The sequence below is a fragment of the Coptis chinensis genome, chromosome 2, assembly GCF_015680905.1.
Source record: "Coptis chinensis isolate HL-2020 chromosome 2, ASM1568090v1, whole genome shotgun sequence".
NCBI lineage: Eukaryota > Viridiplantae > Streptophyta > Magnoliopsida > Ranunculales > Ranunculaceae > Coptis > Coptis chinensis.
The window spans coordinates 2,428,084-2,441,235 of NC_141457.1; the positions used below are offsets into that span (position 1 = coordinate 2,428,084).

The 13,152-nt window shown below is 35.5% G+C and overlaps 1 protein-coding gene across 1 annotated transcript; it reads left to right on the plus strand.

The window, feature by feature from the left end:
- Positions 1–12,468: 12,468 nt before the first annotated feature.
- Positions 12,469–13,152, plus strand: LOC147514348 (protein FAR1-RELATED SEQUENCE 1-like). The gene has a single exon (XM_086592557.1). It carries the CDS (start codon positions 12,469–12,471, stop codon positions 13,150–13,152), a length of 684 nt encoding a protein of 227 aa, XP_086448683.1.

The following is a 13,152-nucleotide window of genomic DNA, read 5'->3' on the forward strand; positions in this document are numbered from 1 at the left end:
AAATTCTCTGTAACCTGAAAAAGGCAATAAAAGTTATAAATTGTCTTTTCATTAAACGTAAGAAAGGCTGTAATACAGTAATATAAAGGTAATAAAACTCACATTTGGGACTTGATTATTGGTCGACAAATATTTTTATTTAGATATTTTAGCACGCAAGTTGTTGTTGTTGTTGTTGTTTTTTCTTTTTTTTTTTGACAAAAGAATATATTTAATTAGATTTTCAAAATAAATCATACAAAGGTTTTAGAGGTCAAGCACGCAACAAATTGAGTTGGAAGAACTTTCTGAGTAGCAAAACTAATCCTACTTCTAGACACATATTCATTGGAACCAGCAGTCTTCACATTGTTGTCCATTACTTTATGCACCCTCCTAAACAACTAAACTGCTTCCAACGCTAAAAAATCAAATGTATTAAAGGAAAATGGAACGAAACAATATTGGTTAGCAACACATGGTCCTTCGTGTTTCTCCATTTTTACTATAGTTGCGCTAGCTATTAGCTACTTCTCCTACACATAAATCTTCATTCCCAAACCCCATCATTGGAAACACTCTAGTAACGTTAACACATGCATGCTTACCCTTAAACCAGTTATAAATCAACACCTCTACCGGTCGGAGTGTCTATCTACCATTATTTATTTCTTTATTGTTATTATAGAGAGAGAGAGAGAGAGAGAGAGAGAGAGAGAGAGAGATGATCTGCAGCTTGGTTGGACTCTTTGAAAGTATGCATAATCTAGTTGATGTATAACCATATTTCTGCTACCGGATTATTAATTGTACAATACAAGTGTGGCTTGTCTATCCTGTTGTTGGTGTTAACTACTCAATTTTGACCACAATGTCGTATACCCATAGCGAATACTTGTTGCAGTCATTTAGCTAATGCTTGCAAATCCTAGAACACAACTGACTAATTGCTAGAGTTGTCAGAGCATTGAGTGTGGCCTGAGTTCCTGATGAAACCTCCATATCCACACCCATTGATCGGCAATATATTGTTCTCTAATACACTTTCGAATTCTGAAAAATATTTATCCTGTAAAACTCCAAGGACATGAGTACATTGTCCGTGATGAAGATTTCGACAAATATATTAGTTGCTCGTCGGAAAAAATAAAGTAGTGATGCAACACAAAAAAAAAAAAAAAAAAAAAAAAAAAAAAAAAAACAAAAAAAAAAAAAAAAAAAACAAAACAAAACAAAACAAAACAAAAAAACAAACAGTAAGTATGAAACCTGAATAGTGCCTACCTTTGAATCCAACAGAAGAAATTTGAAAATAAAAAACAGAAGAAATTCGAAGCCCAGGAGTTGTTTTTATATTTCAAATTAGTGGAGTCCCATAATCTTTATATCCATTATCACAGCCATAGTACAAAATATCCCGATATATTGCGATATTTGGGGATATCAATCCAGATTTTAGAGAAAGATATATAAATATCACGATATGTTTAGAACACGAGAACTGCGTGAATTGATTTTGATTAGTATTTTTCTTGTTATACAAATTCTTGATTTTTGTACCAAACCGCTTTTGCATAGCGTGGCGAATATAAAAGTCTTTAGCATCTTCAAAGCTTGAAAATTTCATACCAAGTGTTGGTTTTAGTTCCACATTGCTTATATTATTTTTGCTGCCGAGAGTAGAATGCAGAACTTCACAGTCTTCACCTTCTACATCTTCCATATCTAAATCTTGAAATTTGGTTATTTAGAGAAGGAATGAAGAGTAAGATGTGAGGCCGCTGTTTTAGTTGATTAAGAAAATGGTTGGAAGAATAAGGAACGCCGAAGGACAGCGGGAAGTGATGCAGAATCCCGTGCTTTTATTTTGTTTGTTACGATTCCCCTTAATTTTTTATTTTTCCATAATTCACGTTTTTCTTTTTCTTTTTTATTTTACATTCTCGCCCTTTTCATCATTCTTTAAATAACCCAATATCCAGTTTCACAACATCTACGTGGAGATTTGTCATTGGTCTGTCACTTAGGTAATAGCCAGTAGCTGTCCCCGTAGCACGACTCTTTTTGAAATTTATAGCTCATAAAGAAAATATGCGGTATTTTAATGTCATGATTTTGGGGCCAGCTCAGTTTCCTTATGAAGGTATAACTATTTCACTGCTAATTTTTTCTTTGTTTTGTCGTGTAAGGCTTATAACTAGCATGACAGTAGTGACGAGAATTGGAGTTTAACTGTGGTGCAATATTTGGGACTAGAAAATAATAATTGAATTGCAGTACAAATGTAGTAACGCGTCATGGTTTATGAATGCATATTCACTTTGTAAAAAGAAAGTATAGGTTTTCCTTCTTTGTACAATAAATGATGAATAGGGAATGGGTCTTGTTGTTGGGCTAGGAATTACATCGCTATACGAATTGCATTTATGGGTTTAACAATCAAAGATGCATGCTTCCATAAGTTTCTATGGGTTTAACAATCAAAGATGCATGCTTCCATAAGTTTATCACCCCTATAGTTATAGTGAAGGGATTTACAATGTATTATTAGATTATACAGGCTATAATATTATGCGCATATTCTAAATTGCTAACTCTCATTTTGTTATTCCCCATCTGTATGGAGGTGTCAGACATTGAGCAATTTTTTTAAGATGGGGTTTGTACCAGGATCCCTGAGTGATATCTTATACAGACTTTCAGTCTGATTATTTGACACTAAAAAGAATTTGACTTCACTCTGACATGCTAACTTTGAAAACCCAAAATATATTCTAGGGAGGCGTGTACTAAGGATGAGCTAGAAGGTGCATATTAAGAATTAACGTGTTTTTTTTTTTTTGTGATTTGCACAGTTCTCGGTATTCTCGTTCACATTTGTGAGTTAATGTACCAAAAAATGTATTTGTGTTGTCAAATTGTCAATAGCTAGCCGTAGTATGTAAGGTCCCTCCTGATTAAAGCTTCCTGAATCAAACGTATAAAGCTTCATGTGATTGTACTTGTGCGTGCCTAAAAGCTATCTAATGTATAGTTATGAAACATTATACTGAACCCCTAATGTTTTAGTCAAGATCACATGATAGTAATAGATTATTTGCAAAGTCTCGATGTTTAGACTTGGAATGGCCACTTAAATTTATTTTTATATGTCGAAGTTCATCTGTGGTCATTGTTGGTCGGTCTCATAATTGTTTAGGATTAGACTATTCAAACTCAAATTCACGTTAAAATTCATATTCATATTCAAATTCAAAGTGAAATTCAAACGCAACATTTTCATATTCAAATTTATATACATAATTTCAAATTCAAAATTTATATACATAATTTCAAATTCAAAATTCATATAAAAATCTAAATCTAAATCTTCATCTACAATAAGAGCCCTTATTTCTTTCCCCTTTCTTCTTTTATTTTTCTCTACTACCTCTAAATCACCTACACCTACTATATTACTCGGATGGGCAGCTTGTCGATCCCCTCTACGGGCGGATGCTGACGTTCCCCTTCATCTTTTTTTCTCAGGCGGGTCACCGCGACCCGAACTACTACTGCCGCCACTAAGTAATTTCTTAGCATCTGTGTAGATGGTTTTCGCTACACTCTTCACATTCTTTGATCACGGACCCATTATTACTACAAAAAATAGTAATAAACAAATATTAATAACCAAAAACTCCAATTTAATAATATGACAAACAAGTTTCATCGACAAAACAAAAACGAAACATAACCAATTAGAGAGAGTCGTACAATCTAATTTAAAAACCAAAACTACAATGCATCAATAATCTCATTTTGCCAAAAAATTGTTGCAATTAATACAATTGATACAATGAATATGATCCAATATAATACAATCAATTTGCGACAACAAGAAACCTAGCAACTACTAATCAACTAAATGGATAAAAAAAAATGGGGAGGGATAACAATGGTTAAGTGATGTAGTTGAAATAACTGAATTTTGGATTGTTCGATCAAGTAATGGAAACTCAATGGAATTCACAATTCTCTCAGACAATAATGGTCAGCAAGTGTCTTTTATTTTTTCTATTTTTACTGCTTTTCCATATTGGTAATTGGTACTGAGCTATGGAGAGAAAGAGTTTGCAATCTCATGAGGCATGATGATCAGTCTCTGGCTATCTGCTCTTGTCCACTAAAAACCAAAGATTTTAAATAACCTTTTTAATTAGGGTCTTAATATCTATCGAGTCTTTGTGACTATGATTATAAAACATGTTATTATTTATGGTTGTGCTGCATGTGCATGTTACTACTATTTACTTGCAAAACCATCTAAACCTGTCATTAGAACTAATAACAAAAGTGGTAGAACTACAAAAGATCTTAAATGACATACTATTCTTCATGCACAGACAGGTTATGACTCTTCAAAACTACTTCTACTTCTTTTTCTACAATGCATCAATAATCCCATTTCGCCAAAAGATTGCTACAATTAATAGAGTATTATAGTGGAAATGATACAATGCAATCAATTTGTTGCAACACAACTACTAATCAACTCAAAACCAAAAATAGGATTTATCATCATTGGCAAAAGGAACTGACTATATAACACAAGGAAACCTCATTTTTCATTTACAAACTTGGTCATGACAATGCAATACAACCACCAACGAAAATCAGGTTATGACAATGCACACATACACTGAACCAAATTCAAAGTAGATAGTGTAATCATCACAATTTCAACATAGATAAAAACATGCATGGATATCAAGTAGCTTAGTGTAACTTTATAATTGTTTTCGATACCTTCATACTAAATTAAAACAAAAAATAAGACAAAAAACAAACAACAAACAAATTTCACACCTAATACTTAGAAGTTGCTTAACAATGCTTAAGTAATGGAGAAAAAAATGAAAGTTTTTGACTTGCCTGAAGAACAAAGTGAAGTTTGAAATCTATTTGAGAAGTAGAAAATCATTTGAGAAGATCGGAAGTCTCTAAATGATTTGAGAAGTCTCTAAGCTTGAAGTCTATTTGAGAAGTCGATCTAAATTTGGAGAGAGTTGAGAGAGCAGAAGGTTTGCTGTGGAGAAGAGATGAATTATTTGGTTTTAAACCAAACGAAGGGTTTAAGGGTTTTGGTTTAATGACTATTTTACCCTCCCAATCTATTTTTTTTGTTTTAATTGCAACCGTCCAGATCGAGAGATGGGAGTGGTCACGATTTGGAGTGGGTTGGGAGTGGGAGTTGGTGTATCCTTTATATATATATATATATATATATATATATATATATATATATATATATATATATATATATATAGATCGAGAGATGGGAGTGGTCACGATTTGGAGTGGGTTGGGAGTGGGAGTTGGTGTATATATATATATATAATTAAACAACCAATCAAAGAGACAAAACACAAGATATTATAGTGGTTCGGTGCCAATGCGGTAGCCTACGTCCACAGGAGAAGAAAGGTTTATTGCTTGATTAATTTAGGTTTTGTGTTACAGAGGGTTATATATAGCACAACATGAGTGCACACTCGTATCTCTAGTTTCTAAAAGGAGTGGAGACTTTCCTTTATATAAAACATACGAATCTATCGAACCTCTGTCAAAACCGACTAGGGCGCGCCCGCGCCTTCATCATCTGCAACATAAGCGCTCATGCGCCTTCTCTGACTTCTCCCACACTCCCCCTCAAGTTGGTGTGAAGATATCCAGCGAGCCCAACTTGGAGAGAATATCATGGAACTTGGAAGCTTGAAGTTCCTTGGTAAAAATGTCTGCAAGCTGTTGGTCACTTCGAACAAAGGAGGTAGTGACAATGTTAGACTGTACTTTTTCACGCACAAAATGACAGTCAACTTCAATATGCTTAGTTCTCTCATGAAACATTGGATTTGCAACAATGTGCATAGTAGCTTGATTATCACAGTAAAGTGTAGTTGGTAGATGCAAACCAAAACACAAATCCTTCAGAAGAGAGCGAAGCCATATGATTTCACTGGTGCTGGAAGTCATAGCCCTATACTCAGCTTTTGCACTAGAACGAGCCACTACATTCTGTTTCTTACTCTTCCAAGTGACTAAATTACCTCCCACAAAGGTACAATAACTGGAAGTAGACCGCCGATCAACTAGACATCCTGCCCAATCAGCATCTGTATAAGTAATAATAGATGTATGCCCATTTTTCCGCATCCAAATACCTCTGCCTGGTGACCCTTTCTGATACTGCAGTATTCTAGAAACTGCATTCATATGTGCAGTCCTTGGAGCATGCATAAAATGACTAACCAAGCTTACTGCATAAGAAATATCTAGTCGGGTAATAGTTAAATATATCAGTTTACCAACTAATCGCTGATACTGACCAATGTCAGTAAGAAGACCACCGGTGTTGTCCAACTTGGCTCCACTGTCAGTTGGAGAATTAGATGGTTTTACCCCCAGCTTACCTGCTTCACTCAAAAGATCCAACACATACTTTCTTTGATTAAGAAATATGCCTCTTTTTGAATAAGCAATTTCGATCCCAAGAAAGTACTTCATAATACCCAGATCCTTTATGGCAAATTTCTTGTGCATTAAATCCTTGAGCTTAGAGATTTTGATATGGTCATTACCTGTGATAACTATGTCATCAACATAAATAAGAACAACAACCAAGCTTGATCTGCTAGATTTAACAAATAAGAAAGGATCATCATCATTTCGCTTAAGGCTAATCATAGCTAGAACAGAACTAAGCTTGGCATACCACGCTCGTGCAGATTGTTTAAGTCCATAGATAGCCTTTTTTAACTTGCATACTAATCCAACCTTAGTCTTCTTCGGATGTCCAGGTGGGATGCTCATATACACTTTTTCTTTAAGATCTCTGTGTAAGAATGCATTTTTAACATCCATCTGAAATAATTTCCAGTCTTGATTTACAGCTAGAGATACAAGAACTATAAACGTGTTCATCTTTGCAACTGGTGCAAAAGTCTCCTTGTAGTCCTGACCATAAGTTTGGGTGAATCCTTTTGCAACAAGTCGAGCTTTAAACCTCTCTAAGGAACCATCACTGTTGAACTTGTTTCTGAACACCCACTGATAATCAACAGTTTTCTTTCCGTACGGTAGCATAACAATCTCTCAAGTTTTATTCTCGTCTAGAGCACGAAGTTCTTCTTGCATCGCCTTTCTCCATACTGGATAAGAGTTAGATTCTCTAAAGTTCTTGGGTTCTTGCACGTCATCGACTGTACTTAAGAAAGCATGATGAGATGAAGTGATATTGGCATACGTTATATACTCCTGTAGAGGATATGAAACATCATGTAAAGAATAAAAGTTCATGTGAGTCACTGGAGGATGCAGTTCTCTATCAGATTTATAGTAATCATTGAGAGTTACTGGAGGTCGTCTCTCTCGTTCAGATTGTCGAGAAACTGGAGGAGCACTAGAGCGCACCCACGCCTCAGTTTGCTCATTCTGGGAGCGCGCCCGCACCTCTGTTACTAGAAAATCGTTAGGCACTAGAGCGTGCGTGCCCTTTAGTTGCTCAGTATGGGAACGCGCCCGCACCCTTTCTTTAGTAGAACCCACAACTTCATGTGTTTCAATAACTTCAGCGGCAGGAACTATACCTTTGCCAACCGCTGGGACAGGAACCATGCCTTCACCAACTGCTGGGAGAGGTGCCAAATCTGCCAAACACTCCCCCTGGGACTGATTCCCAGGCACAGCTGGATCTTGAAAGAAAGCTTCAGATTCCACAAATCGTACATCACGAGAGACAACCAGTTTTCTTGTCGCCGGATTGTAACATATGTAGTCTTTCTGTGTGGTAGAATAACCAACAAAAATACATCGAGTAGCCCGAGCATCGAATTTATCTCAATGAAGAGCTTGCAGATGTACATAACAAACACACCCAATAACTCGCAAATGAGAGAGATCTAACGGCCTAGATTTGAGCACTTCCAATGGGGATTTAAAAGCAAGAACCCGACTAGGAAAACGATTAATCAAATAAGCAGCAGTTAAGACGCCATGAGACCAGTATTTCTTAGGAACATTCATGCCCAACATAAGAGCACGAGTGGTCTCCAAAAGGTGTCTATTTTTTCTTTCAGCCACGTCATTCTAGTGAGGTGTGCCAACACAGCTAGTTTGATGAATTATCCCCTGGCTACGATGGTACTCAGGTAACAGACCTTTGCAAAACTCAGTGCCATTGTCTGATCTGAACATCTTGATTTTTCCACCAAACTGATAGTAACCATATTATGAAAATCTTTGAAAACATTCACAACCTCAGTCTTTGATTTCAACAAATATAACCATGTAGCACGAGATTTATCATCAATAAACAACATAAAATACTTATAGCTATCATAAGAATTAACGGGAGCAGATCGCCATAAATCAAAGTGAATTAACTCAAACAAATTATTAGACATAGAATGCGAGTTTGGAAAAGGTAAACGAGTTTGTTTAGAAAATTGACAAACATCACAAACATCATCAGAGTTTATAGAAACATGCGGAAACAAATTTGACAGGACATGCCTAGATGGATGCCCAAGTCTTTTATGCAAAATGCGACTCTCAAGTAAACCACTAGCTTGATACGCTTTCTTATGTGACTTCAACAAATATAGTCCATTGGAATAAATTCCTTCACCAATCGTCCTCTTCAACTTTCGATCCTGAAAGACGACAAAGTTAGGAGAAAAAATGACATCACAATTTAAAGAATTTGTAAGTTTGCCAACAGATAGAAGTTGGACGGGGAAGGAAGGAATAACTAGAGCATCACTCTTGAGACTTTGATTAAAAAAATTCACTTAACCACTATCTAGAATGGGAACGGTGGAGCCATTGGCTATGGAAATATTATGTTTTTCGGTTTTGGACACAAAATTATGGACAGAGGCAGGGCAATTAGCCATATGATCAGTAACCCCCGAATCAATTATCCATGAGTTACTATTTTCTGGCATAGTAAAATAGGCATGTAAATTACCTGACACATGAGTTGAGACATACTGACCTTTGCTAGATAGCATCAAGACTTAGTGAGTTGTTAGAGAATTTGACTCAACTGATGACTAATATCTGAGTTGGACATTGATGTCTCGGCTACTGCGGCATGCTCTTTCTTGGACAGTTCCTTTTCCTTTTTAAGATGTGGATATAATTCCCAACAATGGTCCTTGGTGTGCCAGTTCTTTCCACAATGATCACAGTGAGATGGTTCCCTTTTTCCTTTACCTTTTTCAAATCCCTGTGACTTCTTTCGAAAATCATTTTCTGCAAGTAATATAGTAGATTCAGAGATTGAGGACTTCACCTCGGATTTTATGGTTTTCTTCCTTGTTTCCTCTCTCTGAATAGTTGCACAAACAGCAGCAAGTGATGGAAGAGTGCTTTCTATTAGAATATTGCTTTCCAGATTTTCATATTATGGTTTAAGACTACGAAATACTGTGAAGATTTTATCCTCTTCAGCCCGTTTCAAAAGAGCCTTAGCATCTGTGGTGTGTGGACGATATATGTTTAACTCATCGCACAATTTCTTCAGATTTCCAAAATGTTCTGTAAAAGTCTTCTCACCTTGTTGCAAAGCACCGATTGCGAGTTGAAGTTCAAAAACACGGGCAGAATTGTTTTGGTTTTCGTATAAATCTTCAATTGAATCCCACATCTCCTTTACAGAATCAGAGAAAGTAAAAATTCCAGCAATATATGACTCCATCGAATTGAGCAACCAAGATCGAACAAGCTGATCATTGGAAACTCAATTCTCATATTTGGCATCATCAATGGCAAGACACACCTTTGTACCATTAATGAACCCTAATTTTCTCTTGCCACCCAGAGATAACGAAACAGCCCTAGAGCAAGGTATATAGTTTGTTTCATTCAAAATAATTGATGACAGCTTCCAACCGGGATTAGAATCAGTCTCTGTTGTTACAGCAGGCTTTGGGTTTGGTTTTGGATGTCATAGTATTTTGTGTTTATTTAGGTTAATTTAGAGGAGAGATTAACCACTCCGCTCGGATACTATGTAGAATTAAACAACCAATCAAAGAGACAAAATACAAGAATTTATAGTGGTTCGGTGCCAATGCGGCAGGCTACGTCCACGGGAGAAGAAAGGTTTATTGCTTGATTAATTTAGGTTTGTGTTACAGAGGGTTATATATAGCACAACATGAGTGCACACTCATATCTCTAGTTTCTAAAAGGAATGGAGACTTTCCTTTATAGAAAACATACGAATCTATCGAACCTCTGTCAAAACCGACTAGGGTGCGCCCGCGCCTTCATCATGTGCAACATAAGCGCGTCCGTGCCTTCTCTGACTTCTCCCACAATATATATATATATATATATATATATATATATATATATATATATATATATATATATATATATATATATATATCTCACTCTTAAACGTAGGTACTTAAGGTAATAACTAACGGAGTAAACCTCACAAGATATCCCACGAGATTTAGTCAATCCTAAAACTAAAAAACCCCACTCGTATCTCTCTTTCTCTCTTTCCCTCCCTATTTTCTCTCTCCCATTTCGTGACTTTCTTCCCCTCCAACTTTTCTCTCTCACGGTTCTCCCTAGTTTCTCTCTCTTCCAACAAAAAAAAAACCCATTCATATCTCTCTCCATTACTTTTTCTAGGAGAAAGTTTTTCTTTACTATTTAAAGGTATGAGTTACTACTTATGCCTCATTAACAATATTATATTGAAGTGGCACTAGAATATTTTGCCTATAGTCTTTCTCAAAAAATGAAAATCCAATGGAATGTAAGGTATTTCTATTTGTTGTATGACTTGTTTTAGTTTAATATTCCATTGGTTTTAACTATTTTGGTTTGAAGGGAGTGCTAGTTTGGAGTTGAAGCGTTTGTGTTGTGGATAGTTCAAAGAAATATAATATATAGTTCAAAACCCAGCGATTGGAAGTGAAAATTAATTATTACTATACTAAAATAAATAATTAATTATTACTATATAGTGTTTTTTGGTAATAAGTTTAATTTTTTCTTATGTGTTAGGTTATAGTGATGGAGAATCCGGAACTCGATGCAGAGAGTGGGAGCTTAGGTGCTGAAAATTGTGAGATCTATACTCCTCAAGAATCAGACGTTTACAACTTTTACAATGCATATGTAAAAATAGCTGGATTTAGTATACATAGTTGGACTCAACAGAAGAAGGATGGTGTAACAGTAAGAAAGGAATATGTTTGTTATAAACAAGGAAAAAGTTTACTAGTAGCAGATGTTGGGCAAAAAAGGCGTTGGGGGTAATATAAAAGAAGATTGTAAAGCAAAAGTAGCAGTGACGAAGACAAAATCCAATACATTTGTAGTTAGTATGTTCGTTGAGGGGCATACTCACTCATTGTCAACTCCGAGTAGAGTACACTTTATGAGATCTCACTGTGGCTTTTCTAATGCCCAAAAATGTTTAACGCAACAACTTAGCATGGTTAATATACCACAGCATCAACAATTTAGCTTACTTGGAGTGCAGTCAGGTGGGATAGAAAACATTGGTTTTATACAGAAGGATTTATATAACCAGAAAAGGAACAAGCGTAATGAGATGAAGGGCCACGATGGAGATATGTTTCACGAGTATTTAAAATTGGAACAAGGAAAGAATCCTTCTTTCACTTTTAAAATTGAGGCAGATGCTGGACAAAGAATTACTCGTTGTTTTTTGATAGATGCAACCTCTAGGCGAGCATACAAGTTTTTTGGAGATGTGGTTATTTTTTATACTACCTATAAGACCAATCGATATTGATTGATTTTTGCACCATTATTTGGAGTTAATAATCATGGCCAAACTATTTTATTTGCTTGTGCTTTTTTATGTGATGAGACCGTAGTGTCGTTTTGTTGGTTATTCGACCAATTTTTAGAAACTATGCCAAGCGACGCGCCGAAGATGATTATAACATATCAGGATCCAGCAATGACAAAAGCTATTTCTCAAGTTCTTTCAACTACTTATCACAGGTATTGTAATTTTTTCTTTTCTTTTATTTTATTTTTATTTCTTTTGGCATACTAAAGATTTGGGTACTCTGTCACAAGTACTGCAGTTGGCACATATTAACGAAATTTTCCGAGAGATTAGATATAGTTAAGTATACTGAGTACTATGGTGAGTTTTCAAGTTGCATATGGAGATGTGAAACGAAAGACGAGTTTGACTCCAAATGGAATGATCTTGTTCAAAGGAGTGGTTTACATGAAAACAAATGGCTACAGTTAATGTACGATATCCATTCACAGTAGGTGCCTGCATATGTGAATCATATTTTCTCTGCTGGTATGTCAAGTAGCCAACGAGCGGAAAATGCTCATTCATTCTATAAGAGGTATGTTTCCAAGGAAAATTCTTTAGTAGATTTTATGATTCAATTTGGTAGGGGAATTATACACCAACGCCATGAAGAATTAATGGCTGATAACAAAGATATGATTGAGAAGCCTAAATTGAAAATGCCCCATAACTTTTTGGTACATATGGCTGATGTTTATACACTTGAGTTGTTTTTTAAATTTCAAGATGAGTTGTGGGAGAGCTTGAACTATAGATTTGAGCTTCTTAGTGACAATGACAATTGTTGTGTTTATAAAGTTGAAAGGAAAATCTTGAGGAAGAAAGTGGTGGAAAAGTATAGAGTGCGGGAAGTTTGTTATCAAAAAGATTTGGATTTGGCTTCATGCAGTTGCAAAATGTTTGAAAGTGCGGGGGTCCTTTGTAGACACATTTTGGCATATTTGAACAAGATGCATGATTTTGATAAATTGCCGGACCAATCCATTTTAAAGAAATGGTGTAAAACTGCAAAATCAGAGACAGACATTGATGATGGTGGAATGGAGATAAAAGATAATAAATTATACCTTTTTATGAGGAATGAACTGATTCAAATGTCTACAGTTGTAGTTGATGAAGCTCTTAGAAGTAAAGAAGCAATTAAATTGTATACATATACTTTATGTAGTGCACTTGAAAAGATTAAGAAGTTAGTTGATTGTGGCACAGGTGTAGCAGTAACACGTGATAAAAATATTTTTCCTAGAAGTAAGAGTTCTAATCTGGAAAATAATTATACTGGACCGAGTCAAGCAAAGTAA

What these genes read in the sequence shown, in the direction of transcription:
- LOC147514348 (XM_086592557.1), top strand. Translation starts at nt 12,469, where the DNA reads ATGGCTGATAACAAAGATATGATTGAGAAGCCTAAATTGAAAATGCCC.